General features: G+C 44.9%; 1 protein-coding gene across 1 annotated transcript in view; it reads left to right on the forward strand.

Annotated features, from left to right (window-relative positions):
- The first annotated feature begins 1,643 nt into the window (after positions 1–1,643).
- NXPH2 (neurexophilin 2) overlaps positions 1,644–12,765 on the forward strand; it is a 38,828-nt gene continuing 27,706 nt past the window's right edge. Inside the window, exon 1 of the mRNA XM_008494371.2 lies at positions 1,644–1,697. Within this exon, the coding sequence (XP_008492593.1) occupies positions 1,644–1,697 (54 nt within the window). The remainder of the gene's footprint in view (positions 1,698–12,765) is intronic.

The following is a 12,765-nucleotide window of genomic DNA, read 5'->3' on the forward strand; positions in this document are numbered from 1 at the left end:
TGTTTCCACTGGCAAGGATTTTAGTGATTGAAAATACAAAGGTAGCAAAAACGTAACCTGAACCCAGACCTAGCAGGAAGATGATGCTGGGCAACCAAGAATCGAGGGGGAACCAATCTGCAAAAGACGGGCAGGGTTCGGAAACTGAAACCACTGCCATCAGTTCAGCCCAAGTGATGGAGAGCTTGTCCATCACATCGTGTCTGAAATGCCCATCAGGGAAGGGCACTGCCAGGTGGGACACAGGAGTGTCTCTTATGGGTCATGGTGCCACTGCTGATGTCCCAGGCCACCTGAGAGGCAGGTGGCACCTGCCAGGGTTTCCATCTGCCCCCAACCTCCTGCCCTCACAGCTTTGTTTAGTTCCCCTGTGAAGGATGCTGTGTTACAAAGTTTCAATTCCAATTTCCTGCACGGACACAAGAGTTTTGGGCTGCTCCTGCACATCCCCGAAATGGCTGCAGAATGTATTAATTAATTTACATTATTTTATGGCCGTCACCTCGAAGTGACTTCTTCGCAGACGGGTTCTCCATCTTCCAGCGCACCCAGGCGCCATTTTCGCCTTCCCCTCACCCCTCGCAGCGCTGCTCCTCCCCACCCCCCTGCGCAGCTCAAGCCCCACACAAGGAGCCCCTTTGGACGCCATCCTGTCCCTGTACCCACCCAAGGGGACACTGTCCCCAGCTGACAGACAACCGGTGTACCCAGGGCAGGCTGCGGGCTACCGCCGGGCAGGTGGGTGCCAGGCCTCGGCCGTCCTGCCGTGTCTCCTCAGAGCCGGGGAGAAGACACACGTCGAGTTTCCCCACCAAGGCTACGGCTGCGCACCCGAGTGTGGGTGCCAGGAGGGCAGAAATGGAGCTGTGTGACAGTGAGGGGGGGGTCACAAAAACAGGAGGTGAACGTTAAGCCAAACCTTTTACGTGTCTCTCCTTTTTTACACCAGACCGGGAGCCCAAAGGCAGCGCCGGAGGCTCTCTGGAGGAAGGGAGAGCCGGATGGAGGAGGCTGCTTGAGGGAAGGCAGGGATGGGGTCTCTTCCCGCTCGACGAAACCAAAGTTTGACACTGAGGGCCGCTACTCCCCACCGGGCAGGGCGTCGGGGGGTGCCCGGAGACAGAGGAGGGGCCGCCGAAGCTTTCAATTCGTTTGGGCTCGACCGCCCCGCCCGGGGCAGCGGGGGTCTCCTCAGCGCCCGGCGGGGACGCGCCGCCCTCACCCCACCCACCCCCCGCAGTCCTTCTCCTCAACTTCGGCCCGGCCGAGCGGTTCCACCGCCCTGGCAGCATTATGGCAGGTAACGGGGCGTCGGGCTGCGGGTTGTGAGGGGACCCCCCCTCCTTCTGCCCTGAGGTGGGGGTACCGCAGGAGCCACCGCCGCCTTCCCGCCTTCTCGTCTTCTTCCTCCCGCCTCCCGCCCGCCATGGCCGCCCGCGGAGCCGAGCGGAGCGGCAGTGCCGGGGTCTCTCCGCTGCCTGCCAGCGCCCCGTGAGGGGGGACAAGCGGGGCGGTGTGTCCCTGCGCTCAGTCCTGCCTCCCCCCCCCCTCCTCCTCCTTCTTCCTCCTCCTCCTCCTTCTCCCCGGAGCGGAGATGTGCGAGACCCGTGCGACGGGAGTCTCCTCCTAGACCGGCAGCCAGGATGGTGCACCTGCAGCCTCTGCCCCTCGTCGTGGTCCAGGGCGTCCTCCAGCTCGTAAGTCTCCTTCCCTCATCCCCTCGGCCTCCTGCCGCAATACTTTGAGGGAGCTGTGTGTGTGTGCTGGGGGGGGAACCGGTTCCCATCTCGTCGGGGAGGGCGGTAGGCGCGGACTCCCGTAGAGGTGAATGCTCAGGGCTGGCCCCGAGAAGCCCCGGAGCCCCACGGTGAATTTTAGTTCTTTTTGTTTATTTGATTTTTGGAAGTGGGTTTTTGCTTTGCAGCTCGGCTGGCCCGTTTGGGATGGCGGGGCTGGAGCCAAGGGGTGCGGCGGGAGCCGGGAGCGCCCCGACCCCCGGGATGCGGGGACCGCGGAGCCGGGATACGGGAGGGAGGGTGCCGAGGAACACCTTAAACAGTTCCCTTCCCGGAAAGTTTTCTGTCGTTCTCAAGTGCCTCTTTCCCTGTGCGAGGCACAGCGAGTGATGCCGGTGGAGTCCCTCTGCCCTTTGGAAGCTCCCTCGTTATCTTCGGCTTGCTGCAGCGCACGCCAAAGGGGTTTCCTTAATTTATTTCTTTTATGATTATTATTACAAACTGTGGCACACGCCTGCGTTACCGCTACAAATTCCTTTGTACGGCAGCGAGGGAATTGGGGGACTTGAGGTGGTGCCGAGGTGAAATGCAGAAACTCTCAGTTCTGTAAAGGGAGGAGGAGGAGGAGGAAGGGGTGGGAGCGAAGCGAGGGGCGCGGCGGGAGGTGCAGGGGCCACACGGAGGGCTCCGCTTGTCCCAAACCCGGCAAATTGTCCTCTCTGTGGGGCAGCCAGTCTGGAAAAGGTCTTCTCCTTCGTGTTGTTGTGGCCGGAGAGGTTATAAAGAGGAAAACTCTCCTTGCGAAATAATCCGGCAATCTTGACTTCAGCGACTGGAATTAAAATGTTATTTCTGAATTTATCTGGGGAGGGGGAGTTTTGGTTTTACTCCCATCATTACCTCCGGATTCGTGCTGCAAAAGTTGTGCCTCTCCTCCCCAGCCGCCTGGTATCTTGAAAGTTTGTCCCTGTGGTCACTAGGGAGTGTGTAATAAACCTTGAAGGGATTAAACACCCTCCTTAAGAACTGGAGTCTAATATTACAGCGTGAGTTGATTGATTAGTTTTTGAGGAAGCTTATGTCAAATTCTAATCCGGTTTTTGGGTTGTGCTTGTCGTGTAATGTTTGGTTGGGTTTTTTTGTTTGTTTTTTTTTTTGTTTTTTTTTTTTTGCTCCAGCACTTTATCATAGCAATGAAGTAGCGAGCTGCAGCCCTGCGATAAGGCACACATTTCTTTCACACTCCTATCCTTTTGGACAATAAAAGGCTGTTTACATTCTTCACATTCTTGCAGCCCAGTTTCCAGCTAAACAACGAGCAGGGGTGAGAGATGGGAATGGAAAGCAGTAAAAGGATGTAAAAGGATTCCTAAGTTGCTGAGCTGAAGGGAACTAAAGAAAAACTCTTTCCTCACACCTACAACCTCTTTCACTCTTTTTTTTTTTTTAAATATATATCAAAGGGATTGATTGCAACTTGCATCAGTGGGGATGGGTTTCATTACACAGTGTTTTATGGGTGAGATTGGGAAGTTGTTTTCTGTGGTTTTATATGCCCAGAGAGAAGGCTGGCTAAAGAAGCAAAGTTTCTGTCTAAAATCAAACAAAAATCCTGAGTCAGTGCAGGTTTGTAGGTGGATGTGGCACTCAGCTGACCCTGGAGTATTCTTTTTTTTATTTTTTTTAGCTCATTATAGACAAACCAGCAAAGTTTGGGAATAAATTAGTTTTATAGCTTACATAAATTAGTTAAAAAAAAAAAAAAGCAAAATTAGAGTGTGTGAGATTTTAAAGGCATTATATATATATATATATATATATACACACACACACACATATATTTTAGTGCTAATCTATTGCTAAAAAGCTGTGTAAATACATTTTGGCATAGTATGACCAGAACTTCTGGTTACCATCTGCTTAAAGTTACAGCTTATTATAATACTGGAAATATTTTATTCCAGTGGTAATGTGTTAAGACAAGTGTCTGTACTATTCTCTGTTCTCTGGACAGTATTTGGAATGACTGATGGCTTCCTGAAATTTAATTAGCAGTTTTAGCAGGCAGGCGTCAGTGGTACTAATTCTTGACCTCTTTTTCTCTCTCTCTTATTTTTTTTTTTTTTAACCACAGCTCAACATAGTTAGTATTAATACAACACTTAAGGCTCAGCATTTCGGCCAAAGAAGGAAAAAAATTCTGGATTTCACTGTTGCAATACAGCAGCATATTTATAACCCAGAACTGCTACCATCAAACTCTTTCTGATGGTGCAATCTTAATTTTTTATGAAATCAGAGATGTTAGAATGCAAAATGTTTTGGCACTGCATTTTTAATTTGTTTGTTTTTTTTTTAATAATTTCATTTGTTAGATAGATTTAACTTCAAACACTTGCTTGGCTTTCAAATACCAGCATGTAGCATCTAATTATTTACTTTTTAAAGATGATTAAATGCAGGATAAAAACCACGGAAAAACCTCACAAATCTGAGGAGATGCTAAAGAGTATGGCAACCTCTATGCATTTCTGGAAGCAGTTTTAGGTGATTGTTTAGATGTTGTGCCTTATATTGTTCAATCTGAAGTTCACATTTATTACTTCCTTAATAGAATATGGTTGCATTTTTGTTGAATATTCTTGAATTATGATTTTAATTAGTGGATGGTGCACTGGTATGCATGTAGTGTGAGCACACATATATTTCCTAAACTACTTGGCATGTTTGGCTGTATTAAACAGTAAGGAAACCTGCTGTGGAGTCAGGTTAAGATGCTAACTTGCTTCTTTATAAATGTATTTATTTTAAGAGTCAGGTTTACCTTAGTTGTTAATAAGGACCAAAACAATAATTTGCAATGCACTGCCAGTACCTGTCTGGGCTTTTATTGATAAGAAAACCAAAAATTGATGTGTTGCATTATATTATAATATAATCTCATTAGCAGGTAGTCTTCTTTTACAATTAATTTTCAGTAAGCTTTTTCAATTGCCACAAAATTGCTGTGTGCCCCTTTTGTTATCTGTCTATAAATGAAAGAATTCTACATGTTGTGGATTGAAAAGACTGAAGTATTAGTATTATATGCTTTAGAGTACACCTAGTAGTGTTTTGTTAAGTTGGTTTTAAATGCCCTAAGGGTAGGGGAGGCTTCTGCTACTTTCTTGAGAATATTTGTCATTTTAAAGAAACCCTGTTTTAAAAATAAAACATGTGGTCAGTACCCAGTGATTTCTTTACATGGAATTAATTGGCACTTTTTAAATGCCATGTGTCATAAAATTGTTTAAAATAGGTTATATGAGGTCTTCAAAACATCCAAGAACTTCCTCCTTTTCTGTAACAAAGAAAGAGGAAAAAAATAAGGGCTGTAGGAAGGGTTTGAGCCAAGAAGCAGAATTTCTTTAAATTTTGATAGCAAACATAGCCACAACTTTCCTTTGTTTTGGCAAAGCATAGTCAGAGACAAACACCCAGAGACAGGACCTGTGGTTCTATAGGGTAACCAGCACCTCAACTATTTGTTTATTTTAACATCTTTGCAATTTAAAATTAAGAAATGATCCCAGCAGCATTTTCTACTGCCTATAGTTAAAGTTTTGTGAGCATTCCTAGCAAGAATTTCTCTTCTAACATTATCACCAGGCAGAGCTGTCACCATGTTATATCTCTGGGAATCAAGGCTTTTACAGACTCTTAGAAGCAGTTAATTTTTTCCAGTAGTTTTTGTATAGATTAGAAATAATTAGAAAAAAACCATGTTATTTTATGGGTTTTTTTCCTCCACCAAGACTTCATTTGATATGAGTGAATTTCAGTGACAGATTATGTTTGTCTTGGGCTTCTCAAGGGCTGAAATTTTTGCACGTAATGAAAAATTATTCATCAGACAACTAATTAAATTTTTTTTTACTGATTTTTTTTACAGCAGAGTTTAAAAACTCGCACTGAAAAAACATTTATAATTTGCTATATTATAAAATGAGGTTTCAATTGCAGAAATGACTGGAAAACTGAGATAAAGCTGCATTTCCATTTAAAATATATATATACTAGGTTAAGCATAGAAACAGAGATGTTTTCCTGGATACTTTAGTTTTCCTCTGTATCCCTGCAGACCTGGTGTGCATGCCATACCCCTGCAGTGAGAATCAGCAACAGGGACCATGCAGAACTCTCAGCTCTGTTTTGGGGAAGGTGAATTCTTCCCTCCGGTCACCTTGAAGGACACGGATCCAATTCCATCCCTCTAAATTTCAGGGAGATCTTTGTCATGAAATATCCTGGGCCCAACATTTCATTGGGTTTATTTTGGTGTTTTTGCTGGATGCTGCAGGCACTGTAAGGCTGTGGCTCATTCTTGGGAAATGAAGTGACAGAAGTAACCCAAGGAACGCCGGCGGTCAGAGGCTGGAGACAGCTCAAGAGGTGCTGGTTTCAGCACTTTGAGAATTTATTACCCTGGGTGAGGAGTTCTGAATTAAGGTGGCTGGGGCTAGGTTTAGTTTACATAGGAGGTAAACAGGCAGCACTAAACTTGTCCTTACGTCACATCTTTTGACCTACTTCTGTGGGATTGGTGACTGATTATTTCTCGGTTTATTTGCAGGTTGGCTGGGGGCACAGAAAGGTTATAGATCCTATTTAATAATCTGTGCAGCAAGTCTGTTTGACTGATGCCCACTAAACCACAGACACCCCAGGCTTCTTTAGCACGGAGCACATAAAACCCTGGTCTCAATCTTTCCCTCTGTGACATGGAAAGTATTTTTCTGCCACCGTAAAGCATTTTGAGAGTGATTTGTCGGAGATGTGTGATAAGTTTTTCTTATTACCAGTGGCACAGTGTAACCAACAGGAAAGTGTGCCATGAAATTGGGATGCACTGGTCAGTCCCACCTTTCTGCTTTGCTTCCTGAGCCTTGGTTTCTGCAGGAAGGGAGCTCAGACACAGGGGTGGAAAGGGTACAACAGGAGAATCCTCTCCCTGGCCTGGACTTTCAGGGCACAGAGACCCAGAAGTGTGCAATTCCCCTCTAGGTGCACCAAATTCCTCCTGTACTGCTGAAAATTTTACACTTAATCAACACTTCACAAACAAAAGTGTCTGAGGAGAGGAGCAGGAGCCGCTCAGTGTGGTATGGGATGGGAAATGAGCACTGGGCAGTAATCCTCAGAGATTCCTGGTCTGTGGCTGACATGTTAACCTTCTTTTGGCTCAAGTTTTGATTCTTTTGATTCAAGTCAGTAATTCTTGGGCACTTCTGGTAAACACCTGCCATGGTTTGAAGACAAAAGCTGTCATCCCACAGTGTTGTTGGGTCTTGGTCAGAAATGTGTCCAGTTCTGGGCCCCTCAGTTCAGGAAGGTTATCGAGGTCCTAGAGCAGGTCCAAAGGAGGGCAACCAGGCTGGTGAAGGGACTTGAGCACAGACCCTATGAGGAGAGGCTGAGGGAGCTGGGGGTGTTCAGCCTAAAGAAGAGGAGGCTCAGGGGAGACCTCATCGCTCTCTACAACTCCCTGAAAGGAGGTTGGAGCCAGGGGGGGTTGGGCTCTTTTGCCTGATGACTTTCAACAAGACAAGAGGGCACGGTCTTAAGTTGTGCCAGGGGAAGTTTAGATTGGATATTAGAAAGAATTTCTTTACGGACAGAGTGATCCAGCATTGGAATGGGCTGCCCAGGGAAGTAGTGGATTCTCCATCCCTGGAGATATTTAAAAAGAGACTGGATGTGGCACTCAGTGCCATGGTCTAGCAACCGCAATGGTGGTTCAAGGGTTGGACTCGATGATCTCTGAGGTCCCTTCCGACCCAGCCAATTCTATGATTCTATGAATCCTGAGCTGTTCTGGGAAGGCTGTCACTTCCAGTCTCCCACCTGTGCTTATCAATGCATCAGAAACAAATGCAGTGTGAGAAAAAAAAAGAAATTTTGGCCTTTATCACAAAATTGCTCTGGTAAGTGGCTATTTCAAAACTCCATGGGGCAGTACTTTGGTTCTCTATTCTGTCTTCTAGTCCTGATTTTTGCCTACCTTTTTAACTCAATATTTTGCTATACCTATTTTAAAGCAAAAAACATTTGCCTTGAACATTTTACTAGATCCAACCTTGCAGAACTAGGAAAGAAGAAAGTGAAAGTTACCTTTCATATGACTATTAAAAATTCACCCTGAACTTGATTTCCAGGCACCCTATTTTGAGTCAGCTTAGGCCATGCACTTCAAATCTTAAATATGTTTGTGTGTATTTCCCCAAGCCTGCTCATTGTTCCCATTCCATTTCAACCTATCAGTTTCCCACCGTGTTTGCAGCACTAGTTTATGTTGTTTGTTTAGGTAGTTAAAAAATCAGTCAGAGTTAAAGAAAATTATGGTTGGACCTGCTAGGGAGATTCTGCTTCCCTCAGAGCATCACTACTGCTAAGTAAGCCCAGAATCATAGAATCATAGAATTGGCTGGGTTGGAGGGGAACTCAGAGATCATCGAGTCCAACCCTTTTACCACCGTTGCTGTTGCTAGACCATGGCACTGAGTGCCACATCCAGTCTCTTTTTAAATATCTCCAGGGATGGAGAATCCACTACTTCCCTGGGCAGCCCATTCCAATGTCTGATCACCCTCTCCATAAAGAAATTCTTTCTAATCTCCAACCTAAACTTCCCCTGGCACAACTTTCAACTTGTCTTGTTGAAAGTCATCTGGGAAAAGAGACCAACCCCCCCCCGGCTCCAACCTCCTTTCAGGGAGTTGTAGAGAGTGATGAGGTCTCCCTTGAGCCTCCTCTTCTCCAGGCTGAACACCCCCAGCTCCCTCAGCCTCTCCTCATAAGAAGAGTTGCATTTCACCCTCTCTGTCCCTCTTCCCTAGTTTACCACTTTTAATATATGCAGATTTTATCTGATTATCTGTATTCACCCCATTTATCAGTTGTTTCCTTGTGGGTCATGCTTCAGGAAGTGTTATTTTACCACTAGAGCACTGAAACTCTGCTGGGCTCTGTGTAGAGTCGTGAAACGTGGCCGTGCCCTCACTTGGGATACTCCTGGAATTCCATGAACTGATTGATGGAGGAGCCTCACTATGAGGCTGCAGCCCAAGATTTTGCACCCTGTGGCAGGACTCCCTGCCCAAACGTTCCCCTGCCTTCCAGATTCCACATCCCCAAGCACTGGGGATGCTGGAAAAGCTGTGGGTCCTGTGCAGAAATCTGGGAGTTGAGAGCACTCTGCCAGGTGAGCTGAGGGTGGGACAGGGGGTGGATGAGTTTCTGCATTAGTGTCACATGAAACTCATGAAGTCTGCAGGTCAGAACTTGGTAAACAGTGTTAATTCCTTTCCTGTAGGGAATGTCCATGTGGGCTAGTGGTGTGTGTCAGCTATGAGCTCAGTTGCAGTTGATAAAGATGTCCAAGGAAACAAATTTAAAGTGGAGAGGAAATCCAGGGCTATGAAGATGACTCCACAGTTAAGAATAAGTAGTTTTGTCCTTGCAGCTGAGCCTTCTATCCTGGTAAGATGCTCTGCTCTACCTGGAATGGCAGTGCTCACTGTAAATACAGAATTTGAACAACTTGATAGTAATTTAAAGTAGAATTAAAGAGATTTAAGAACTGTAGTTCTTGAGATAGGTTTTCTCTTTGTTCCAAACGATTGGTAGTAATAGAAGCTGTTATTAGCAGGGAAGTGAAAATGAAAGAATAGGGAGAAATAAAAAATAAAACTAAGGATCTAATGTCTCTAAAATCAGCTTTTATATGTGTGGGGACCAATTACAGTTATTGTATCATTACAGTGCAGGACTGAGGTTACTTTAAATGCCCTGATTCTGCTTCTCCAGATCCAGCATGTTTGGTTTATGTTTATGACCAATGATCCTCTGAGAATTTCCTGACTTTCTAATGCTTGGGTTTGGTGCTGACCAGGTATTTCTAATACTGTGATCCATCAGTAATAAAATAACCTTAATTTCATGTTACTGCATCCATTATCTATGAAAATAAAACACTGTGCATAGAAGTGCTTCTATATTTGTTCTTCTATTATGTAGATTTAAGGGCTTTTTACTGTTCTGATGGAGAAGGAGCTGGCTGTGCTTAAGGCTGACCTGAAGAAAAATAGCACTGGGGCTTGGCTGAGGGGTAGGAGGTGAATATGAGAGAGAGGAAAATTATGGAAATAAAACAGCCTCCTGGGCAGGTGGGGTGAGCCTGGGCAGTTAGGGCAGGAGGAGAGGGACTGACAGTGACAGTAACAAGGAATATATCCCACAGTAACACCAACTTCTGAGGCTGTGGCAGGTCCTTTCTGCTGTCATTCTCCCCACTGGAGAGAATTTGGAAGTGGGATTTTCCTAACCAGCCCCTGGGTGGAGGGAAGCTCAGAAGATCTGAGCTCTCTTGGTGCATCTTGGTGTTCGAGTGCAAGGATCTGGTGGTGGTTTTGAGCTTTCAGGTACTGCTGCTGTTTTCCTCCTGTGAAGTAAGATGGGGAAACCTCACAGCTTAACAGCCCAGGAGAGTCCAATGTGAGACCCTGAAGGATGTTTTCCTCTAAGGCTGTTTGGCTCTTTTCTTCTTGCAAGCACTGGCTGATTGCTTCTGTTGCTTGGAAAGTAGAAACTGCTGTGACCCAGGGGGCTTGGGGGCTCTGAGGGGCATTGATTTGTTCTCAAGCCTTCAGATGTAGCTGTTGCTCATGAGTGTGTTCCACTGGCAGCCTCAACCATCCAAGGTATTCCCAAGACAACTTTTCTCTTCACTCCATTCAGTCAGATTGTTCTTTCAAGAAGAAACCTTCAGGGATTTTTGTGCAGAAATAGGAACAGATCAGTAGCTTTGTAGGACTCTGTAGTTGGACTTCATGGTGCCTTATAGTCCAGATATGTTGCATGTGTGTGTGTGTGTGTGTGTGTGTGTGTGTGTGTGTGCCATCACTGCTCTGGGAAACTGAGGGAGCAAAAGCTGGCTCAGTCTCCCAAAATAAAGCCCCAGGATATGCTTTTCAGCTTCACTTCCAGTGGACCAGAAGCAAATTCATGGCAGAACTGACCCTCTCCTTCACTGGACTTGATACACAGGCAGGCAAGGATGAACTTTGTCAGAGGAGAAAATCACTTCTGTCATGTGAAGACATACAGGGTAAATGACTAAATGTTGATTAATGTGGTTTATTGCTTAGGGTTTTTAACTCATAAATATATAGGTGACATTGCTTATTTGTCCAAGTCAGGTTTTAGTGCTGTACCACAGGCATTCCTCAGACAGAATTTGAGCATTTCTACATTTTTGATACAGCAACACAATAGTTTGGCGGGTTTTGTCTCCAGAAGAGAACCAAATGTATAATTAAGAGTATGAATTCACAGTACAATAAGCTGTACTTTGGCTGAAGTAATATCTCAGAGCCATGTATCTGGAATCTGAATAAATTCAGGCTTTGTACTCAAGAGAATATGGGAATGACATAAAGAAATATCTTTATCCCCACCCTAAAGTGACACTTTAGGGAGGAAGACTTAAAACGTAGAAAAATGGCCTGAATATCTTTACAACATATTTTAATATAATTGTAGGACAAAGCACAATTTTAATATATTAATTCCATATACTGCAGGGCAGAGCTTGTGTTACAAGGCCATGGTCTACATGAACCCCCACTCTACCCCCTTGGTTCATGGGGTTCAGCCCAACTCCAATCTGAAAATCAAATGTGGTGGCACAAATCCATGCCAGTAAAACTTGCTGAGACCAGAGCAGCAAGGCTTAAACTTAAATATGGGTAAGCAACCTTCAGCTATAAATGTAGATTTAAATGCAGGAGAAGTAACTAAACAACTGCTGCTTGTAGGCCAGGCAGACTTCATTTCTCTGTGTCAGTAAGGTCAGTGTTGCATGTGAAAAACTAAACTCCCTATTTTACAGATTTTAATGATTAATGATAATTAATTTTGTATTTTATTCTGTTACGGATTCTTAAAACACACTTTCAGTTTGGAGCATCCTTGGTGTAAAAGCAAATAAATATCTCCAAGATTCAGAAACAATAAAGAAATCACGAGGCAGTATCTTAAATTTTAAAGATGAAACTTCAAACTGCAAACTTTTTTAAGGTTAAAACACTGGAGCAGCTCGACAGAGCTCCTGAATAGGATCTTAATTGGCTGGTGACAGGGACATTGTGGGAGTGACAAAATGTGGAGCAAGGGAGGAGTAAAGCCTGATCTTTCAGTTTCTTGAGCAAATCATGTATCAGGGAGAAGGCTAAAGCCTCTGTTGCTTTCCACTCATTAAACTAAAAAGAAAAAAAATGCTGATCAGCTTGGTGCAAATATTCCTAGCAGATAATGTTACCCCTGGCACCATTCTGGCACCACTGAGGAGTTCTCAGGTGTGTTATCCTGGGCCACTTCACATTAGATGACTGAAACACATACCTGGGAGAAGATGCTTTGTATTCCCTTGGGTCTGCTCTATGCTGTAGGGAAGTTTCTGGCCTTCCAGGGAGATCTTACAAGCTGTACTCTGCCCTGAGCTGCCTCTTGCCACCTCTTTTTCTTCTTCCCTGTCCACTCCATCCCCACAGAGTTTTTTCCAAGCAGAGGATGGTCAATTCCTTTAGAGAAGCTTTGGCTTCCTCACCTCCCTTTTCCTCCTGGAGAACCTTTCCTGATCCAAAGCCAGGATAAGAATGAAAACCTGTCTTCCTCTTCACTGCCCAGTAGAAAAAATATTTCAACTTAGGTTTTTAAATCAACACACACTGTGTTTGTACAAGGAACAAAATAAACAGTGAGAGCCATCTCTCCAGAGTCTATTAGTTCATCCTTTGCTGGCAGCTGCCTGTCCAAACTCTGGATGCAGATCAATCCAAAGGCTGTATTGGCTTTGAATCCCAGGTTGTATGATGTACTTCTAGAGTGTTTCCATCTAAAACTCTCCACTTGTAAGCTCAGTTGTTACAAGGTGGAATCTCAGTGGATATCCACTACTAAAGCAAAGGGCTTGAACAGGGTGTGGGGGCTC

This window comes from Calypte anna, chromosome 7, assembly GCF_003957555.1.
Source record: "Calypte anna isolate BGI_N300 chromosome 7, bCalAnn1_v1.p, whole genome shotgun sequence".
NCBI classification, from domain to species: Eukaryota; Metazoa; Chordata; class Aves; order Apodiformes; family Trochilidae; genus Calypte; species Calypte anna.